We start from the raw sequence: 21,584 nt of genomic DNA, 5'->3' as shown, positions 1-21,584 counted from the left end.
GCTGTTCTATTTGCTCAGCCACACAGGGATTAATGTCAGAAAGATCCCAGTTTATGCCAGGGGCTCTGGAGAAAGTAGTATTTTATATGTTAGTCTTCAGAGGAGAAGCAAAGGATGAGAACTGAAGTCCCCCGGCCCTTCTTTCCCAGCTGAACCTAGAAATTAGACTCTCATAGGCACATAAATAAGTCTTTATTGGAAAAAATACATAATTCAGTATAAATATAATAAATAATCCTTGAACTGCTCCCATGAGAATAAATAGTCCCAGAGTTTCCCCTCCCACCTAATAAATACTCAGCTTTGTCATAAGTCAGCATCATAAGTCAGTCAGTTGATAAATTTTTCAACATTTGCAAGTCCACTGGAAGTGATGGACTGTTAGTGCACAGTTGTCTGGGGCACTAGATTTGTCTTGGCACCACTGAGCCAAGAGCTCTGGGTGCCATCCTCAAGCTGGTAGCCTTAGGGGCTCAGAGTTGCCGCTCCATGGGCAAAGACTCGGGCAGCCACGGCCAAAAAGGCCTGGAGGCTGCGAAGGATCTTGAAGCGGAGGAGGCGGCGCTGCCATGGCTGGCTGGGATGGAGGCTCGGGGTCTGCGGAGTCTCCCGGTGGTGACCCTCGGGCTGAATGGACACAGGACATGGTCAGAGAGGGCTCAAGTTCCTTAGCCCCGCAGCCTCTGCCTCTGCCCCCTGCAAGCCCCCATCCTCCAGGCCCCTAGTTCATACCTGCAGGAGTTGGCTGAGGCCCAGGAGAGAGGCGTGAAGCTGACCCACAGGGCCGTCAGGGAGGAGAGCCGGCTCCCCTGTGAAAATGTCTGAGCCCAACAGCTTCTCGTAAAAAAACAAACCCTGGCGGATCCTCTGCAGGCAGAACTAGGGAGAGAGGGGAGGGATAAATGAGGGCGGAACACCCTCTTCTTCCCCATTCGCTGAAGACCCACCCAGCTCCTCTCAGGTCTCAGACGCAATGTCTAGTTCACCACGGTGCTAGCACGTTCCCAGCCCTCTCTTCCGCCTGGCCCAGGCTCATCTGAGTGGTACCTGAGTGTTGTCCCTTAGTCCCTGGGGGTCACAGCCATCTTCACACTGGATATGGGGGACATCGTCACTGGTAGTCTCTTCATCTCCCTCTTCTCTTAGTAGCTCCTGGAATGGAGGAAGGGAGAAGGAAAAACAAAGAATAAGAACTCATGTACCGCATCTGGATCTGCAAGTCCATGAGCCCCCTCTAAATCCTGTTGGCCTTCAACCCTCCAGCTTCTACCTAAGGCCAAGAGTGTCCCACTGCAGTCTTGAAGCTGGGGGAGACTCCTGTTTGGTCCCAGAAGCTGTCACTCACCATGGGTCCCATCTGGGGATGTGCACTCCAGGCCAGTGTGCAGAGCTTCTGGGAGAGCTGCTGGCACTGAGTCCAGGCGGGGCTGCTGTCCCCAGGCACAGCCCGGCCCTGAGCAGTCCAGAGCAGCAGCAACAGCAGCAACCCAGCTTTGAGCCCCAGCATCCTGTTGCCTGCTTCTCAAATCGGGTTGGCTCCGGGATTGCCCCAGTCCTTAGGGAATCTCTGCCCACTTCCCCTTGCTCTGAGCCCGATGCTGTCTGTCTTGAGCTGCTTCCTGTTGTTTTTCTCCCTTTGCCTCAGAGTCTCTTTTTAAGGTCCCCACATTGCAAGGCCCGCCCTCCGTCCTAGCAGGTGACTCACAGCAGGTGGGATTCCCCTCTCTGCATCATCCTCTGTTTGTGGAGAGCCCAGGTATGCAGCCCAGTGGCAGGGCAAGTGGTGTGGTGGCTGTGGTTGGAGGTCTGGAATGGGACACACGTGTGTAGTGCTCTTCAGGAATCTAAGTGGCTGTCAAAGCGTGTGTGTGGCGGGGAGGAACGAACATTTAAATCACTCTGGTCTCAAGTTCCTTCCTGTGTAATCGTCCCCTGATCTCTCTGCCTCTCAAGGTTGTACCACTACCACACCCTAAACCTAATTTCCTCACTTCCTCTTGCTTGAGAAAAAAACAAACAGAGAAGCACTCAGTCATCTCCCAACGGGATGGTGAGCTCAGTTGGGAATGAAATTTGGTTCCTACCTCACGCCTGCTATCTAAGAATTAGGGAACTTCTTTTTCTCCACCGGAAACAATGTTATTTTCATGAGACTCCCTGGTTTCCTCGAGGAGGGGAGGGAACGTAGGAGAAGATGCTTTGTGAGTTGGGAAGCCACGCAAGTGGTCTGATTTTGCCCTCCTGCCTCAGGCCTCTTTGTGTGACATTTGGAGGGCTCCTGTGGGGAGCATCTGATTCTTCAACCTTCATTGCCCAGGATTTCAGGGGAGGGTTTTTCAGGATACCAGTGTAAGCAAGACCAGGGAGTCTAACCTAGATTGCCAGTCCCCAGTCCCTTCCCCATGGCTAAGAAGCCTCGGAATTCTGGGTAGCTGAGAATGCACGGTGTCCAGGACCCTGCCCAGTCCTTCGCCTATTGCATCTGTGGGTAAAATCCGCTGACCGATTTCATCACCTCCCTGATGCAACGTTCAGCGAAACAACTGCTAGTGGAAGGCTGGGTGTGGGAGTGGAGGGTGGTCCAAGGCTGGGGCTGCCCCAGCCCTGGTGGAGGGTTCCAGAACCATTTGGACGTCAGAATGAGGCTCTGGGTGACCACACAGCTGGCTCTCAATGCCTTCCCAAAAGGCTGACCTTTTGCCCTCTGTGAAGGTCTCTCTTCCCTCAGACCCATTCAAAACTGCCCAGTGAAACTTCTGGTGCAAATATTACGAGTCTGGCAAATCCAACGTTTGGATGAAACATTTCTAGCAACAAGTTAGCTCAGTTTGGGCAAGAAAATGGTTTGCCTTTCCCTACATAAAATGCACACAAATGAAATCAGGACATTAGAAGGAGGGGCGTAGGGGACTTCATCTCAAGTTATGTAATGTCTCCTATGCTTTTCCCGCCCCGTCCCCACTCTGGGAGCCCTAAAAGACAGAAGATGAAAGGTGAAGAGGAGGGGGAGGAAGTGGAGCCCTAAGGGACGAGGTGAGAGGGACAAGGGTGAGCTGGAGGCTGGGGCTCTGCCCTTTGTTTCACTTCCTGCTGCTGCAGGAGTTCAGCAGGAGCAGGGTTGATGGGGGTGACTGTGGGACTGTTGTGTGAACAGGAAATACTTCCAGGATTACATCTGACCTAGAGCTGCAAGGAGCACTTGACGTCAGCTGAGCCTCAACCGCTATGCAAATCACATTCGCAAGACACTCCTAGGTAGGCCTTTCCGGCTGGATCACCAGATTCCAAATCCGGCTGAAATTCCCCTAGGTGGTTAATACCAATGGCTAATCCAACACGCACTTTAGGCCAACTTCTTGGTCTAAGCACTTTTCAGGTGTTAACCTATTTCTCACAGCAAGTCTGCAAGTTGGATATTGTCACTATCCCCATGTTACAGATGAAGAGAGGGAGCTCCAGGTGGGCAGTTTTCTGGAGAGCTACCAAGTGGCTAGAATTCCGGTGCAAACAATCCACCTTCAGCCTGATCCTACGTGTGTGTGTGTGTATAAACATATATATGTATGTATGTATTTGATTTATTTAACTTATTCATTTGAAAGACAGCTTCTATCCTCTGGTTCATTCCTCAAATGCCCACAACAGTTGGGGCTGAACCAGCCCAAAGCCAGCATCCAGGAATTCAGTTCAGGTTTCCCACATGGGTGGTAGGGACCCAAGTGCTTGAGCCATCACCCCTGTTTGCTAGGGTGTACTTTAGCAGGAAGTTGGAATTGGAAGTAGAGCTGAAATCTGAACCCAGGCACTCTGAAATGGGCTGTGGCGTCTTTAGCAGTGCACTGCACCAAGGCCCGCCCTCAAGCCTGCATGAATCACTGAGTTACCGTGGATGCTGTGAGGAGACACAGGAGCATCTTTGCCTTATGGTTTTAAATAATGTCCAAGTATCTCAGCCTGTATGGAGTCTTTCTCAATTTGAGACCTCAGGCTAGAGATTTCTGTCTTCTAGATCTCTTCATTTATTTGAAAGAGTTACACAGAGAGAGGAGAGGCAGAGAGAGAGAGGTCTTCCATCCAATGGTTTACTCCCCAGATGGCCACAATGGCCAGAGCTGCCCGATCCAAAGCCAGGAGCCAAGAGCTTCCTCCGGGTCTCCCACACAGGTGCAGGGGCCCAAGCACTTGATCCATCTTCCACTGCTTTCCCAGGCCATAGCAGAGAGCTGGATAGGATGTGGAGCAGCCGGGTCTCGAACCAGCGCCCACTTGTGATGCCAGCACTCCAGGCCAGGGCATTAACCCACTGCACCACAACGCTAGCCCCTTTTTTTGAGAGAGAGAGAAGAGCTCCCATCTCTGCTGATTCACTCCTCCAAATGCCCAATGACCCTTACTTGGGGGAAAAGCTGGGAGGCTGGAACTCAATCCAGGTCTTGGGTGGCAGGAACCCAATAATTTGGATCATCTCTGTTGCCTCCCAGGGTCTGTATTAGCACAAAGTTGGAGTCAGGAGTGAAGTGAAGCCATGTGTTGAACCCAACCTTTTTTTTTTTTTTTTTTTTTTTACAGGCAGAGTGGACAGTGAGAGAGAGGGACAGAGAGAAAGGTCTTCCTTTGCTGTTGGTTCACCCCTCAATGGCCGCTGCGGCCGGCGCACTGCACTGATCCAAAGCCAGGAGCCAGGTGCTTCTCCTGGTCTCCCATGCGGGTGCTAGGCCCAAGGACTTGGGCCATCCTCCACTGCACTCCTGGGCCATAGCAGAGAGCTGGACTGGAAGAGGAGTAACTGGGACAGAATCTGGTGCCCCAACTGGGACTAGAACCCAGTGTGCCAGTGCCGCAGGCGGAGGATTGGCCTATTGAGCCGCGGCACCGGCCTGAACCCAACCATTTTGATATAGAATGCGAGCATCTGGGACCTGTGCTTTGGCACAGCGGGTTAAGCCGCTGCCTGCAGTGCCAGCATCCCAGAAGGGCCCCAGTTTGATCCCTGGCTGCTCCACTTCTGATCCTGTTCCCTGCTAACAGAAGATGGCCTGAGTGCTGGTGCCCCTGCACCTTTGTGGGAGACCTGGATGAAGCTCCTGGCTCCTGCTTGGGTCCAGCCCAGCCCTGGTCTTTGTGGCCATTTGGAGAGTGAACCAGCAGATGGAAGACTTCTGTCCCTGCCTATACCTCTCCTCTGTGATTCTGCCTGTCAAATAAATAAATAAGTATTTTTAAAATCTTAACCACTAAGCCAAATTCCCACTCCTTATAGGATTTTGACATCTAAGCACCTGTGTCAGATGAGTTTGAGAGACCTCTGAGTTCGGGTATTTTCCTCTTGGTCTGGAACCCCTTTGAGTCCTAGAGAAGTTTAAATTCTTGGGTCTTTTTATGAAGGTCTAAATACTTTATTTTTTTTCAAAAAGATTTATTTATTTGAAAGAGTTATACAGAGAAAGAGACGGAAGAGAGAGTCTTCCATTCGCTGGTCCACTCGGCGCTGATCTGAAGCCTGGAGCTTCTTCAGGGTCTCCCACGCGGGTGCAGGGGCCCAAGGCCTTGGTCCATCTTCTTAATGCTTTCCCAGGCCATACCAGAGAGCTGGATCGGAAGAGGCGCAGCCGGGACTAGAACCGGCGCCCATATGGGATGCTGGCGCTTCAGGCCAGGGCGTTAACCCGCTTCGCCACAGCGTGGGCCCCCGGTCCAAATATTTTAAACCTGCATCCTCCACAAAGCGTGTCTTCCACTGAGTCCCTCTCCATGGCCTTTAGAAACAGTAAAAAGTGCCCAGAGACATCTCCCAACCTGGAGTCTTTCAAGCTCACTGGCCCCGAGAATCCCTCAGCGTTTTCTGTTGGTAAATCCTATGCGTGTTCGGAAGGCAAACGTCCCCGTTGGCTGTGCCCCCTTCCCTCTGAGGGACTACTGCACCAGCTAGGGGAATTTGTCAGCTGGGGAGCCCTATTCACTGGGAATATTACGGGGCCTCTGGGGAGCAAGCAGTCACCGATGGGAATTTTAGATGGATGCTTTTGGGCCATGTCAGGAGTGTGGCTCCTGCTTCCTTTTTTCTCACCCATATCTACACATGATAGGAAATACCAGCGAGTTTCGGGGGCAGCAGGGTCAGAAGTGGCGGGGTGGCTCACAGGAGCGCCGCTTGGAGAGGGGGTGGACCAAGCCACGCCGGGAATACCCAGGAATCGCCGGCCAGCACCCTGCCTTGGGCGCCCCTCAGTCTGACTTTCTAAAGTTACAGAGAGCATAAAGGCTCGGCTTCTAAGTCTAGGGCTAATTTCATTCAAATAGGGTTAAGCAAGAAACTACTTTTCACACCACGGAAACGCCGGGCCCGCCTCCACTTGTCCCCATCGGCACACCGTAACTCCGTTTCGCCTCGCTCTTGCGTCACACACGTTCTCCGGGGCCGTCAGTACCTGGCTCCTTCCGATTGGCTTCGACATGTCCCAAGCCCTTCCTGATTGGCAGCGGCAACTATGAACCCGCCCTTCTTCCCGCCGTAAAGTTCGGTTGAGCTGGAGGCGCGGGGGAGAACTAGGGAAATTGGAATTTCCCACGTAGCTGACGGCGCTTGCTCTCGTACTACTCGTTTTAATTCCACGCGCTCCAAAATATCCGCCATGGAGAAATCTTGGTAATGACCCATTCCCCCGTAGGCATCCCAGGAACACATCTGACCCTTGCCCTAATCTCCTCCCCGCCGCCGGGGGAGAATTCTGGGTAACCGATTTCTCAGGTTCCCCCAGAGAATTCTGGGTAGCTATCCGTTTCCATCACCCTCCCCTACCCCCACCCTACTCGTGCATAAGTGGCCATTCTTGTTTTCCCCAAAGAATCCTGGGTAACTATTGCTTAGGATTCTGGGAAACTGACATCTCTAGTTCCCCTCACCACTCAAAGCCAGTTCTGGGGGAAAAGCTCCTTGGACCCCTCAACCTAGCTCTACCCGCTATGGTTCCCGCTGCCTTCACCTGTCCCAGGGTTGAAGTCTCCCGAATGAGCGGGTCTGAGGGAGGAGGGAGGGAAAGCAAGGATGAGGTCGGACAGCAGGGCGGTGAGAAGAGAGGGCCCAGAGGAGAATAAGGATAAGTGTTCCCACCTCCCCACCCCTGCCTGCCTGCTTCGTCCTCTCCCTGCCATCTCATCCCTTCCGCCAGCCTCGCGGCACCCCTGCCCGCATAACCTAGGACCAGTACCCAGGCCTACCCGTGACTCAGTTAACCTCTTTCCCTTTGCAGGCCAGGATGTTCAGTCTAGGCCCTCTGGTGCTGTCTGGCTGAAGGCTGGGCCCGGCATCTAAAGGGACTGTGGCAAGGGAGGGTGCGACACAGGTCTGATCAGCTGCCTGCATCATGAACTTTGAGGGTCTGGACCCTGGATTGGCAGAGTATGCTCCGGCTATGCATTCCACCCTGGACCCTGTCCTGGATGCCCACCTGAACCCGAGTCTGCTACAGAATGTGGAGCTGGACCCGGAGGGAGTAGCCCTGGAGGCTCTTCCCGTCCAGGAGTCGGTGCACATAATGGAAGGCGTCTACTCTGAGCTGCACAGCGTGGTGGCTGAAGTGGGCGTGCCTGTCTCCGTCTCTCACTTTGACTTGCACGAGGAGATGCTGTGGGTGGGGAGCCACGGGGTAAGAACTGTATCCCTTTGTGGGGGAGTGAAAGGAGCTGCTGGCAGTCTCTGGTCTCTGCCCAAGGAGAGCTGCTTTGCCCAGAGTTAGAACTGAGTGGAAATGATGAGTGAGTTAGCTGGGGCTCTAAATCCAGACCAGAGGGTGGAGGCAGAACGGGGGGCCTAGGATCCAGGGATGAGTTACACAGATATTCGTTCTCAGGAGGCATCCTACTTTAGCCTGTTTGCCCTTCTTGTTTTGATTAATCTTGATAATTACCCATCAGTTAGACTATAGCCACCTAAACCTAATCTCTAATGGCTTTCTCTGTTTTCCATGTTTATAATTATAGAATGTTTAGCGAATGTGTCTGTATACCTTACAAGGAATTGTTTTGTCTTCTCAGGTTGATTTAATCTCAGAGAAGTTATCAATGTGATTTAAAAAAAAAAAAAAGATTTATTTGTTTGAAAGGCAGAGTTACAGAGAGAAAAGGAGAAACAGACAGAGATTTTTCCATCTGCTGGTTCACTCCCCAAATGGCCACAAAGACTAGGGCTGGGCCAGGCCAAAGCCAGGAGCTTCATTCAGGTCTCCCATGAGGTTGCAGGGGCCCAAGGACTTGGTCCATCTTCCACTGCTTTCCCAGGCACCTAGCAGGGAGCTGGATCAGAAGTGGAGCAGCTGGGACTGGAACTGACACCCATATGGGATGTGGGTGCTTCAGGCCATGGCTTAACCTGCTGTGCCACAGCGCCAGCCCATCAATGCAATTTTTAAAAATATGTTTCCATATTGCCAATATATTATGGAGCCATAGATTTTGTAAGAAATAATATGCTTTGGGGCCGGCGCTGTGGTGTAGTAGGTTAAGCCTGCAGTGCCAGCATCCCGTATAGGTGCTGGTTTGAGTCCCACCTGCTCCACTTCCAATCCAGCTCCCTGTTAATGGCCTAGAAAAGCAGTAGAAGATGGCCTAAGCCCTTGGACCCCTGCACCCAAGTGGGAGACCAGGAAGAAGCTCCCGGCTTCTGGCTTTGGATCCACCCAGCTCTGGCCATTGCGGCTATTTGGGGAGTGAACCAGTGGATCGGAGACCTTTCTCTCTGTCTCTCCCTCTTTCTATCTGTAACTATGCCTCTCAAGTAAATAAATAAATCTTAAAATAATAATAATAATGTGCTGCCCATTGTTTACTAATTTACCTTATGGGATGCTGGCACTGTAGGCAGCGGCTTTACCTGCTATGCCATAGCACTGGCCCCTAATTTACCTTTTACAGGACATGAATTGTTTTTCCATTAGAAGGGATGGATTTTTTTCTTTGTGACTTATTCCGTTTAGTAGGCAGTATCTAGGCAGAGAAGAAAGCTGAGTAAAACAGAATCCTTTCCCTTGAGGACTTTATGGGACACTGAAGAAGAAAAGATTTAAACAGATAATTCCATGGTGCTAAATGCCAGTGTGAAAATAGTTACTGCAGGGTCAGAGAGGGCCTTCCTTCACTTTACTTCAGGAAGTGATACCTGACTGCTTTTTGAGCTACCTGCTTGGTGCCAAACCCTGCTATAAGGTTTTAAGTTTGGAATGAGCAGTAAACAAATTAAAAAAATACAATATTCTCAGATGTTGGTTTGTACTAAAAAAAAATTACAGTGTAGTTAGGGAGGTGAGACAGTGAGGGGTGGGAGATGGTACTATTTTAGATCAGAAGATGTCTGATAGAGTCACCCTTGAGTAGAGAGACCTGGATCCAGGCTAGGATGACCATTCTATGTTTTCTAGAAGGAAGAGAAGGAACCATGCAGATATTTGGAGAAAGAACCTTCTAGGGAGCTTCATATGCTGTGTTGAAAGAGTTTAGATTTGATCATCCCGGATTTCTATCTGGAATGACAAGGTGTGGCTTGCCTCTAGGTGGAATGCTGAAGTAGCAGCATATAGTTTGGCTTAAAGAAGATGGAGCAGACTACTGTAGCAGCTCACATAAAATGTGACAAAGGGGGTGGGCATTGTGTCCCAGCAGACTAAGCTGTCACTTGGGATTCCCACATCCCATATCAGAGTGCCTGGGATCCAGTCCCACCTCTGCTTCCCATCCAGCTTCCTGCTAATGTCCACCCTGGGAGAACAATGAGTGACAGCTGAAGTACTTGATTCCTTGCCACCCATGAGAGAGACCTGGAGTTCCTGGCTCCTGGGCTCAGCCTGGCCAAGCCCTGCCTGTTACAGGCATTTATGGAGTGAACCAGCGGATGGAAGACGTCTTTGTCTCTCCTTCTGTGTCACTCTGCCTCCCCTCCAAAAAAAAGAAAAACATAAACAGCAGGAATGAAGGCCTGAAGGATGCACTGCTAAGATGGGTACATAAGAACGGACTTGGGAAATATTTAGAAAGTGAAATAAACCGGACTTGACTATTCTATGACTTAGTCAACTGAGTGGATCAGGTAACATAGAGAATATAGTACGAAGAATTAAAATGGGATCCAAGTGGTGAATGTCATTAAGAATGTAATGAATTTGAGGTTCTCCGGGCTGTCCAAGGGGAGATGATGTTTAGTAGGCATTTGGATCCTCTAAGTCTGAAGCTGAGCTAGGGAAGGAAATAAGGCTTCATTGCCCTTAACATGTTTCACTGAAACCTTGGCAGTGGAAGACAAGTAGCATGAGAAGATAGTGGGCTGGGGACAGCCGTGTTTCAAGAGTGGTCAGAAGGGAAGGGAGCACGGAAGGACAAGATATGAACTAAGAGTCAGGAGGGAAACCAGGAGCAAGTGACCTCATAGGAGTCAAAGGGGGAATGGGTTTCACATGCTCTGTGTTCCAGCCTGTGACTCATAGTACCCCTTTCCCAGCTGGCTGGCAGGGACTAGGACTGTGGAGCATGAGGAAGCCAGCCCGACACTGGGAGATGGGACCATATTCCTCACTTTTTTTTTTTAAAGATTTATTTTATTTATTTTGAAAGACAGTTATACAAAGAGGTAGACAGACAGAGTCTTCCATCTACTGGTTCACTCCCCAAATGGTCGCAACGGCTGGCGCTGAGCTGATCTGAAGCTAGGAGCTAGGAGCCAGGAGCTGCTTGTGGGTCTTCCACGTGGGTGCGGGGGCCCAAGAACCTGGACCATCCTCCACTGGTTTTCCAGGCACATTAGCAGGGAGCTGGATCCGAAATGGAGCTGCCGGGATTCAAAGTGGTGCCCATATGGGATGCTGGCACTGCATGCTGGGGCTTTAACCTGTTTCGCTACAACATTGGCCCCTCCTGACTTTCTGAACACCGTCCAAAGCAACTGAGGCATTACCTATTCACAGAGTCACTATAAGGATAAAATGAAGGATTTACAAATGTACTTTGTAATACATTAACCAAATGTGAGACAGTATTTTTTTTTTCTTTTTATATGAGACAGTTTTATCGGTTTCTTTATTGCTAAGATGTCTGGTCCCTGGCCTTATGCCCCAGTTGCTACTAGCTAGAAAGGCCAGGAAAGGAAGGAGAAAAGCTAAGCAAGGCCTACTTCTTGACCTGTATTGGGGTGGCCCTGTCCCTGCACTGTGCTGTACCTGTTGTCTCCTTCCCCAACAGGGCCATGCCACTTCATTTTTTGGCCCAGCCTTGGAGCGCTACTCATCCTTTCAAGTCAATGGCAATGATGACATTCGACAGATCCAGAGCCTAGAGAATGGTATTCTTTTTCTCACCAAGAACAACCTCAAGTATATGGCCCGTGGGGGCCTCATTATATTTGATTACCTGTAAGTGGCTTTGTGGCTTTGGACGTGGAAAGAGGGAATGCACAGGATGGGAAGGCTTGGGGTTGGCAGCCTGGGAGGCCCTGGTCCCTTAGCCTCTCCTGTTCCCCCACAGGCTGGATGAGAGTGAGGATATGCACAGCCTCCTGCTGACCGACAGCAGCACTCTCCTTGTTGGTGGGCTGCAGAGCCACATATTGGAGATCGATCTTAACACTGTCCAGGAGACTCAGAAGGTACAGGGGCAGGCAAGACCCACGCAGGGTCTGAGGTTATGGGGCTGGGCCAGGGCCAGTGTATGCTCGGGCTGGTGGGTGTGACCTCGCAGTTACCCCATTCTCTGGGAAAAATCATCTGTCCCACTGGTTTTCCCTGCTTCCCTCTGCAGTATGCAGTCGAAACACCTGGAGTCACCGTCATGAGACAGACAAATCGCTTCTTCTTCTGTGGCCACACATCCGGCAAGGTCCTCTCCCCCACAGTACCCTGTTTCCCTGGGCGTCTGGTGGGCTTCTGCTTCTCCTCCATTCTGCCCGTGGAGTGGTGGCCTGGAGGCAGGGGATGAGAAGGGTGAAGTCACTTCCTGCTCAGTTACATCACCCTGTTTGCAGCCTCTTGTTTTCTGTTGTGACTCAGTGCCTCGGAGGCAGAAGGGTGAACACGAGTTCTCCTGCTCTTGGCTTCTGTTTGCCTTTTCTGCATCCTACCTGTCCATATCCTAGAGCGCCAGTTCTTCTGGTCATGACCTCACAGCGTCAGGCGGGTGGCAGATAACTCTTCCTGATAACAGGGTTGGCAGATAACAGACTGTCTCTTCTTTAGATTTCCCTGCGAGACCTCCGCACTTTTAAGGTGGAGCATGAGTTCGACGCTTTCTCAGGGAGTCTGTCAGACTTTGACGTGCACGGCAACCTCCTGGCTGCCTGCGGCTTCTCCAGCCGCCTCACTGGCCTGGCCTGCGACCGTTTCCTCAAGGTGTACGACCTGCGCATGATGCGTGCGATTACACCGCTTCAGGTCCACGTGGATCCCGCCTTCTTACGCTTCATCCCCACATATACGTCTCGGCTCGCCATCATCTCTCAGTCGGGTATGAAGACATCAGAGCAGGTGGCAGAGGTCATGAGTGAAGGGGAAGTTGGCCCCAGGAGGAGTGCTCTCCCAGAGACCTCTTTGTGGAGAAAAGAAGTAACCTCTCACCAGGGTCCCACAGTTTCACTGGGGTTTGGGCAGAGTTAAGAGCTTTGATTTTTCCCCCCCTTTTGGTTGTGAGGAACACCACAAAAAGAGATAGAGTAAGGAGAGTCACTCTTAGAATGGCTCCTGTGGCTTATGGGAAGGAGTCAGAGGACATGCTGCCTCTAGACGTGCCTCGGGGTCCCTGTGGCCTGGGTATCAGGGCACCTGGGTAGGAAGGGCTCCTTTCACATCGCAGGGCTCACTGAGCTTTTCCTCCCTCCTAGGACAGTGCCAGTTTTGTGAACCCACCGGCCTGGCCAACCCAGCAGATATCTTTCATGTGAATCCTGTGGGTCCTCTGCTAATGACATTTGATGTGTCAGCCAGCAAGCAGGCCCTGGCCTTTGGGGATTCTGAGGGCTGCGTGCACCTCTGGACTGACTCCCCTGAGCCTTCTTTCAACCCCTACTCCCGTGAGACTGAGTTTGCTTTGCCCTGTCTCGTGGACTCACTACCTCCTCTGGACTGGAGCCAGGACCTGCTGCCTCTTTCCCTCATCCCTGTGCCACTCACCACTGACACACTTCTCTCTGACTGGCCTGCTGCCAACTCCGCTCCAGCCCCCAGGTTGTACCTCACCTCTGGGCCCAAAGGAGGGAGGGGGAAAGAACTGAGCTGAGTCCTCTGCTAGCCCTGTCATTATTTACTACTTTCCTGGTTTTTGTTTACCTTCCGTATTCTTTCTGGACCCTTGGGGTTGGGAGTGGATGGGTGGACACTGTGACCCTTTAAGCCCTAGACTTGTACTGCATTATAGGCGAGCACCTCCCGTGGATGCAGAGATTCTGCGCACCATGAAGAAAGTAGGCTTCATTGGCTATGCCCCCAACCCCCGCACCAGGCTACGTAATCAGGTGTGTTCAGAGGGGACGGAGCTGGCCCCTCCCCAGTCCACTGGCATTGCTGCTTTTGTCTTTGTTGGTCTTTTGGTTTTAAACAGTTCGTAAAGGCTTTTGGGGACCACTGAAATATTGACAGAGCTGTATTAGGTGTTAGGGAGGATTTGGAGACTTCAAAGATGCAGTCCCTGTTTTTAGGAAGTTTAGTGTGTGGTTGGTGAAGGTGAGACATTGCTGTATCAGAAATTGCTTCCATGCTGTTGCTGAATGCTAAAGGAATGTCTAAGCATTCAGTGCCAGAGATGCCACAGTAGTCAAGGATGGCACCATGAAGAAGGCGGCCGCTGAGCAAGAAAGGTGCAGTAGGGCAGGCAGATGGTGATACAGAACAGGCACGATGAGGGCAGCGTTAGGAAAGCTCTCGGAGGCATAAACGCAAGAGGCGCTTCTGAGGGGGCTCTGAGTCCACCAGCCTGGCTGCAGGAGACTTGGCCTTGGGAAATTGAGAGAGAGATAAAGTTAGAAAGGGCCAGGTTGGGAGCCTGGCACGCCAGTGCGTAGTAGTGACACACCGAAAGCAGCCTTCTGGGAGGGTTAGTTTGGTGGTGGTGAGCTAGAGAGAGTGAACACAGGGGAGACCCGTGTGGCAGCTGTCACAGCTGTGCAGCTGCGATGACGCAGAGGGATGGCAGTGAGAATAAAAAGGAAGAAGTGGGGGTTGGGCGTTTAGCCTAGCAGTTAAGACACCTGCGTCTCATATCAGAGTACCTGATTTCACTTCCTGGCTCTGGCTCCTGATTCTGGCTTCCTGATAATGCAGACCCCGTGAGACAGCAGTGATTGCTCAAGTAATTGAACTTCTGCTATTCATCTGAGAGACCTGGGCTGAGTTCTTCAGTTCCTGGTTTTGGCTCCCTAGAGGCCTAGTCCTGGTCATTATGAGCATTTGGGGAGTGAACCCCTGGAATGGCAGTCTCTCTGTCTAGCTTTTTTTCTACCTCTCGAAAAAAAAATTAAAATTAAAAAAAGGCAGATGCTGAGAATGCCATGAAAATAGATAGTTTAGGACTTGATGGCTCTTTCAGCATTGGGATAAAGGTGAAGAAGAAGCCAAAGATGGTGAAGATCCAACAAAGATAACTCTTTTTTTAAAACTCTAGATTCCTTACCGACTCAAGGAGTCGGACAGTGAATTTGACACCTTCAGCCAGGTCCCCGAGTCACCGATAGGGCGGGAAGAGGAGCCACATCTGCACATGGTCTCTAAGAAATACCGCAAGGTGCTAAGGGACAGCATGGCAGGGGCCCTGTGGGATGTGGGGCAAGGTGCCCTGGGAGGGAAATGGTACATGAAGGAGTTGGAGGACTCTGTCAGGAGGCCTTCGCCTACAACCTGGGCCCAGGAGGGAGGATCTGGGCAAGGCTGTGGCTACTGGGGAGGTTTGGGGGGCACTCTCAGGATCTCCTTGTCCCTGCTCAGACTGCTTCCATCTCAGGTGACCATCAAATATTCCAAGCTGGGGCTGGAAGACTTTGACTTCAAGCATTACAACAAGACCCTGTTTGCTGGACTAGAGCCGCACATCCCCAATGCCTACTGTAACTGCATGATCCAGGTAAGGGTTGGTGTTCCCATGCTTGGGTGGGCTTATTGCCTGTGGCTCCTCAGCCCCGACTGTACTCTTTCCAGGTCTCCTCAACCAAGCCCACCTTCCCGTGGTCGCCTCTGCCATTCCTTGTTGCCTCACAACTGAGGTCCCTTCTGTGGGCACCAGTGCTCATGGGTGGCCCCTGCCTTGTATCCCCCATCAGCTCACCTCACCGCTGCATCCCTTGTCTTCCCTGTCCCGGTTGCCTGCACCAGTCCTGCTCTCCCCTCCAGGTGCTCTACTTCCTGGAGCCTGTTCGCTGTCTCATCCAGAACCACCTTTGCCAGAAGGAGTTCTGCCTGGCCTGTGAGCTGGGATTCCTCTTCCACATGCTGGACCTCTCTCGTGGCGACCCTTGCCAGGTCAGTGCCTGGAGACCTGGGACACTTAAAATGGACGGAGAAGGGAGGTGGACAGCAGGCAGGGGCACTGCAGTGCAAATGACCCCCAAAGAGAAAATGATTCCTTTCCTCCGACACACTTGCAGGGCAGTAATTTTCTTCGAGCATTCCGCACCATTCCCGAGGCCTCAGCCCTTGGTCTGATCCTGGCTGACTCGGATGAGGCTTCCGGCAAGGGCAACCTGGCCAGGCTCATTCAGAGGTGGAATCGCTTCATTCTCACCCAGCTGCATCAAGATATGCAGGAGCTGGAAGTGCCCCAAGCTTACCGCAGTGCTGGAGGCAGCTATGGGATCAGGTCAGGAATAGTGGTAACTCCCGTGACAAGCCCCTGTGTGCCTCAGGGGGTCTCCAGCTCCCTCAGTGTGCCTCTGTCGCCTTCCCCACTTTTAGCAGCTTTTGCTCATCGGGGGACTCTGTCATTGGGCAGTTGTTCAGCTGCGAGATGGAGAACTGCAGCCTCTGCCGCTGTGGCAGCGAGACCGTGCGAGCCTCCTCCACTCTGCTCTTCACGCTCTCCTACCCTGAGGGTAGAAACAGTGGTAACCCTGCAGCCGGGTCGGGAAGGCTTCCCAGAATGTCCTGGAACACCAAGGAGGGGGCGTGGGGGGGTTAACCAGGGCTGAGAGGAGAGCCTGGGATGAAGCATCCAGTTTCTTCTCAGATAAAACCGGGAAGAACTATGACTTTGCTCAGGTGCTGAAGCGAAGCATCTGCCTGGAGCAGAACACACAGGCCTGGTGCGACAACTGTGAAAAGTACCAGCCCACGGTGAGCAGGCTCTTGTACCTGACTAGTCCTGCCATGCTGGGGACTCGGCCATGGGTTCATCTGGGGCTGGCACTGCCACCCAGGCGTCTAATCGGGAGTGGGAGGAACCCTAGTTCTTAGGATGCAGGCCCGGGCTTTACTGTCTAGGATTCTTTCCCCATAGATTCCCAGCTACCCCTTCTTTGTTTCATCCTCAGATTCAGACCCGCAACATCCGTCATCTGCCAGACATTCTTGTCATCAATTGTGAGGTTAACAGCTCCAAAGAGGCCGATTTCTGGAGAGCGCAGGCTGAGGTCAGGACCAGGGCTGAAAACGGGCCTGTCGAGGCATGCCTTTCCTGTTCACCCCCTAGGGCTGCCTTCTGTTTGTGCTTACGTTCCTAAACAATCAGAAGTTTTCCTCCCTGTGTTCAGGTTGCCTTCAAGATGGCAATGAAGAAGCACGGTGGGGAAGTCGTCAAGAACAAGGAGTTTGCTCGGGCTGACCGGTAGGCACCATCTTGGGAGCTGTCAAAGGATGGTGTTACCTGGCGGATCCTCTTGTTACCAGCTGGATCTCTGCAGGACACATCGATTCCTCTGTGCTGACAGGAAGGAAGTGGGGAGTCCCGAAGGTGCGCTGCTCTGTCCCTCCATGGAGGAGCTGAAGAATGTCTGGCTTCCTTTCTCCCTTCGCATGAAGATGACCAAGAACAAAGGGCTGGATGTTTGCAATTGGACTGATGGGGAGGAGGTGCAGGTTGTTGAAAAACTGGGAATGGGGGCAGGGAGGATACGGGAGAGGAGGTGGGGCAGAAGGTGAAGCTGGCTGGGGAAAGGTGGAACTTAGTAAGGGAGTGAGGCCTGTGATTTACAACTTGTAAGATCTTCCAGACCAGCTCAGGTCAGCCCTGGGAGTCGTAGACGGGCTAGGATGGAAATAACCCACCCTGGTCCCCCATTCCCTATACCCCCAACTCCCTGTCCTCTGTCCCCATCCCCCCTTCCTTCCCCATCCTTAAACTTAGCTTAGCAGCCTGGGTGCCCCCCTCACAGTGGGGCCCAGCCAGGGCAGAGGAGGAGCATGGTGTCTATGTGTATGACCTGATGGCAACTGTGGTACACATCCTGGACTCACGCACAGGGGGCAGCCTGGTGGCTCATATCAAAGTTGGAGAGACGTACCACCAGCGCAAAGAGGTGAGTGAGGTGGCACAGGGCAGGGACATTCCTGGGGATGGCCACAGTGGAGTCCCAGGTCTGTCGCTGAGTCTGAGACAGGGGTCCAGCCGTCACTCTGACATCCATCTTCCTGTGTCTCCACAGGGTGTTACTCACCAGCAGTGGTATCTCTTCAATGACTTTCTCATCGAACCCATCGATAAGGTTAGTTGTCACACGTTCCACTCCACCTTTCTTCTCCCCTTTTCCTAGCATCTTCATCCTTGGGGCCTTATAGAAAGCCAGGCAAAATCAAGAGGGAGGGATCCTCAGGAATGAAAAGTATTATCAGAGTTAAAAATAGCACCCCGGTCCTGGCTTCTGCCTGGCTTGGGGAAAAGGAAGAGGGGGTGTATGCAAAGGCCATAAGTGCTTTTTTTCTTCTATAGCATGAAGCCGTGCAGTTTGACATGAATTGGAAAGTACCTGCAATCCTTTATTACGTGAAAAGAAATCTCAATTCCAGATATAACCTGAACAGTAAGTAACAAAGAGTAGACCCAAGGGTATGGGCAGTTTAGATAGTTTAGATAGGACTTTAGGAAGAGATTTGGGATAGAGTGTGTCAGTATTTTGGATTGGTAATCAGCATTAATATTTCTGGGCACACTAAAAAGATTTCTGCTTACTTATTTTAATTATGTTTAAAAACATTATTTATTCGTTTATTTGAGAGGCAGAGAGACAGATAAACAGAGAGGAGAACTCCCCTCTGTGGATTCATTCCCAAAGTGCCTACAATGGCTGAGGCTGGGCCATGCTGAAGCCAGAAGTTGGGAACTCAATCTAGGTCTCCCACGTGGGTAACAGGAGCCCAACCACTTGATCCGTGCCATCACTGCCGTCTTCTGGGGTCTGCATTGGCAGGAAGCTGAAACCCAGATGGCTGGATACAAGTTGCAGGGATCCTAACTGGCTGCCTAGCTGCTAGGCCCGACACTCACCCTCGACCTTGTGTTTAGAGCTGGCGATCCCGGGGGTGGGGTGGGGGAAGAGATGAGGGTGGGAAGTTTGATCAGAGTGATTCAGGTCTCAAGTTTGAGTCTAACCATGTTCATAATCACATGAAGATCTCCCCTTTGGGAGATATGTTCCTTATTAAGTCTCTGTTTGGTAGCTTTAAACTGTACTTTCTCTGTAGGCTATGATTCAAATGAAAGCTTTGTTCTTTCTTGTCTGTTCTCAGTATATTTCTTTTAAAAATTAGCTTATTTTGTGAGGCAGACATCCCATCCTCAGGTCTACCGCCCAGTTGCCCTTGATCCAGGAACTCAATCCCCATCTTCCACGTAGGCAGCAGGGACCTAACCATTTGAGCCATCACCTGCCACCTTCCAGGGTGAGCGTCAGCAGGACACTGGAATTGGGAGTGAAATAGAGCTGGGACTGAACCCAGGCACTCCAACATGGGATGCAGGCATTCCAAGCAACCGTACCAAACTCCTGCCACTGTTTCTTTGTAATTTTCTGATTAAACCTGCTCTGTTCATCAGATAGGATCTTAATACTTGCATGCCTTAATTATTGAGGGACGACAGCATAGACCCAGAGTCTCCCATTAGCCACCTTGGGCTTTTCTCCTCTGATACCTATCCCAGCCCCCTGTCCTGTGTGTTCTCCCTTCCAGTCAAGAATCCTATTGAGGCTAGTGTCCTGCTGGCTGAAGCCTCACTGGCACGGAAGCAGCGGAAGACACATACTACCTTTATCCCACTGATGCTGAATGAAATGCCACAGGTTGGGGATCTGGTGGGCCTCGATGCTGAGTTTGTCACCCTCAATGAGGTAACCAAGACTAAAAAGACAGAACACTGGCATGGAACTGTAAGGCCATTAGGAGTTACAAGCATTTCTGATTTCCTTATCAACTCTCCTCACATAGGAAGAAGCAGAGTTACGCAGTGATGGCACCAAGTCCACCATTAAACCAAGCCAGATGTCAGTAGCAAGGATCACCTGTGTTCGGGGCCAGGGACCAAATGAGGGTATCCCCTTCATTGATGACTACATCTCTACCCAGGAGCAGGTATTACTGTAGGTGTGCGAGTGAGGCAGACCCTGTACTTGAGAACCCAGGGAAGAGTGGCAGGAGGAGACTCTGCGCCTCACTTCCTTTCTCTATTCCCAGGTCGTGGATTACTTGACTCAGTACTCGGGGATAAAGCCGGGAGACCTTGACGCCAAGATATCCTCCAAGCACCTCACAACCCTCAAGTCCACGTACTTGAAGCTTCGGTTTCTCATTGACATTGGCGTCAAGTTCGTGGGCCATGGCCTGCAGAAGGACTTCAGGGTCATCAACCTCATGGTTCGGGCAGGGACTCTTAGGAATCACCTTTGAGGGTGGGCCCCCAGGGTATACATTGTGCTTTTGGAGAATGGGAAATGAATCTTTAACTCTCCCACTGTTTTATTTCTGCCAGGTGCCCAAGGACCAAGTACTTGACACTGTGTACCTGTTCCACATGCCCCGAAAACGAATGATTTCCCTGCGATTCCTTGCATGGTACTTTCTGGGTGAGTTGCTCCATCTTGTAGACAGCGGAGGTGCTCATTAGAAATAGGAAAACTGCTGGAGGTCAAAGGGGAGTAGGGACAGCCCTGAATTAGCGATGAGATTGACCAAGGGATTTTTACAATTAGCGTCAGTATCTCCTCTACACTAGGGAAGGTGTTTGACTCTTTGCCTTATAGGTAATTTATTGTTTTCTTTGAGTCATAGGGTGGGAGTCGGGGGGATATGTCGCTACCTCCCTTTGCCTGGTCCCCAACTCTTCTGCCTTTACTCGCCCTAGACCTGAAGATTCAAGGGGAGACCCATGACAGTATTGAGGATGCCCGCACAGCTCTTCAGCTCTATCGAAAGTATCTGGAGCTAAGCAAGAACGGCACTGAGCCTGAATCCTTCCACAAGGTGCTCAAGGGCCTTTATGAGAAGGGCCGGAAGATGGACTGGAAGGTGCCTGAGCCAGAGGGCCAGACAAGTCCCAAGAGTAAGGCCTGGAATGGGAACAGGGAGACTGGCTCGGACAGGTTTTGATTGCATACATGGAGGTTATACCCACCACCACAACGATGTTGATGAGTGATGATAACAAGACCAATCTTACCCTATTTTTTGTAAAGTGATTAGCAATTACAATTGCACTTAATCCTCCTAACAGGCAGGGAAATTGTTTTTATTATTGAAACCCTGCATCAGTCCTATAATCTCCTCTTGCTGAATTCTGAAATGTTTGGGGAAGGTCCACGCCCGTTTTCTCGTCCATTTTCTTCACGAGAGGCGTCCAGGTGTTCTCTGCACTCGCCTAACAGTCGTGCTCTCGGTTTTGTCTCTGACAGACGCAGCGGTCTTCTCCTCAGTGCTGGCACTCTGACCTGCCCTCTCCCTTCAGTGCTCTGTAGCCCCAGAACTGGGAGATGGCTTCCCAAGTGGGTCCACTTCCAGAACGGGACCTGCTCAGTCTCCACAGATGGTGCTATTAATAGAACTGGAACTCAGAAAAATCGATGCAAAGGTTCTAGGAGCCGGATTCCTTCTTCATCCTTTGCAAAACAGCAGGCCAGATACAAAGTCTAGACCCAGACGGAAAGTAATTGGCATTCTTAATAAATACCCGGGGTGATTAGTATCTAGGCGGAGAAGGTTCTGGGACCAACACTCTCAGCTCCTAGCTGGCTGGGGACTGAAGTACTGGACAGTGACAAGAGGATATACTTAGTAGCTCAAGATTTAGCTCAAGTCTTCAATTGCTCAGGGGATGCCTGGAGGGATCATCATGTTGCAGCTTGGGGAATCAAGAAAACCACAGTTGCCAATACCATTGCCAAAAGGGACTTTGTTTCCTGGACAAAGCTTGGCTGCTGGCTCCATTCCTGCTGACAGCTGAGAAGCATCTGTCTTCCATCTTCTTTCCCGTCTCAAGTTTTGTTATTTTTTAAAAATTTATTTTAAGCCGCATGTTTTATAAAATAAAAACGAAAATATTGTCTAATCACCTGTCTCATTATAGAACTGCTTTTGTAGGGGTTCTGTGAAGCTCTATTATTATTTTTTGGTTTCTTATTAACACTCAGAAAACTAAAGTTGTGC

The 21,584-nt window shown here is 51.2% G+C and overlaps 2 protein-coding genes and 1 long non-coding RNA gene across 28 annotated transcripts; 1 reads left to right on the top strand and 2 right to left on the bottom strand.

The window, feature by feature from the left end:
* Positions 1 to 175: 175 nt before the first annotated feature.
* Positions 176 to 6,749, bottom strand: IL23A (interleukin 23 subunit alpha). Of its 4 annotated transcripts, none has more exons than XM_089308527.1 (4): positions 6,429 to 6,749; positions 1,048 to 1,152; positions 733 to 879; positions 176 to 627 (listed from the first exon to the last, which is right to left on the bottom strand). In XM_089308527.1, exons 1-4 carry the CDS (start codon positions 6,453 to 6,455, stop codon positions 466 to 468), a joined length of 441 nt encoding a protein of 146 aa, XP_089164653.1. In that variant the 5' UTR covers positions 6,456 to 6,749; the 3' UTR covers positions 176 to 465. The 4 variants fall into 4 exon arrangements, with proteins under 4 accessions (XP_089164653.1, XP_002711125.1, XP_089164655.1 ...); XM_002711079.5 differs by lacking the exon at positions 6,429 to 6,749 and adding an exon at positions 1,346 to 1,631; XM_089308529.1 differs by lacking the exon at positions 733 to 879 and having other exon boundaries at positions 6,429 to 6,561.
* PAN2 (poly(A) specific ribonuclease subunit PAN2) lies at positions 6,509 to 21,486 on the top strand. 23 transcript variants are annotated; one of them, XR_016216811.1, is made up of 26 exons: positions 6,509 to 6,646; positions 7,251 to 7,646; positions 11,224 to 11,393; positions 11,506 to 11,626; positions 11,779 to 11,856; positions 12,213 to 12,480; positions 12,854 to 13,196; positions 13,387 to 13,483; positions 14,629 to 14,748; positions 14,965 to 15,084; positions 15,351 to 15,479; positions 15,605 to 15,816; positions 15,949 to 16,048; positions 16,183 to 16,289; positions 16,487 to 16,585; positions 16,706 to 16,779; positions 16,883 to 17,030; positions 17,299 to 17,470; positions 17,597 to 17,656; positions 17,881 to 17,971; positions 19,119 to 19,276; positions 19,374 to 19,517; positions 19,620 to 19,799; positions 19,915 to 20,008; positions 20,287 to 20,484; positions 20,834 to 21,486. XR_016216811.1 is itself a non-coding variant. In XM_008256665.5 (26 exons), the coding sequence occupies exons 2-26, from the start codon at positions 7,365 to 7,367 to the stop codon at positions 20,866 to 20,868; spliced, it is 3,600 nt and encodes a 1,199-aa protein (XP_008254887.1). In that variant the 5' UTR covers positions 6,509 to 6,646; positions 7,251 to 7,364; the 3' UTR covers positions 20,869 to 21,486. The 23 variants fall into 23 exon arrangements, 14 of the variants coding, with proteins under 14 accessions (XP_008254887.1, XP_002711124.1, XP_089164648.1 ...); XR_016216809.1 differs by having other exon boundaries at positions 15,915 to 16,048; XR_016216808.1 differs by having other exon boundaries at positions 15,912 to 16,048.
* Positions 13,425 to 17,010, bottom strand: LOC103348297 (uncharacterized). Its single transcript, XR_011380100.2, has 2 exons — positions 16,819 to 17,010; positions 13,425 to 13,961 (listed from the first exon to the last, which is right to left on the bottom strand). It is a non-coding gene; the product is annotated as an uncharacterized LOC103348297 (long non-coding RNA).
* Positions 21,487 to 21,584: the final 98 nt, after the last annotated feature.

Source organism: Oryctolagus cuniculus, chromosome 11 (genome assembly GCF_051225735.1).
Source record: "Oryctolagus cuniculus isolate XC-2025 breed Fujian yellow rabbit chromosome 11, ASM5122573v1, whole genome shotgun sequence".
NCBI lineage: Eukaryota > Metazoa > Chordata > Mammalia > Lagomorpha > Leporidae > Oryctolagus > Oryctolagus cuniculus.
This window is presented reverse-complemented; position numbering and strand designations above follow the sequence as displayed.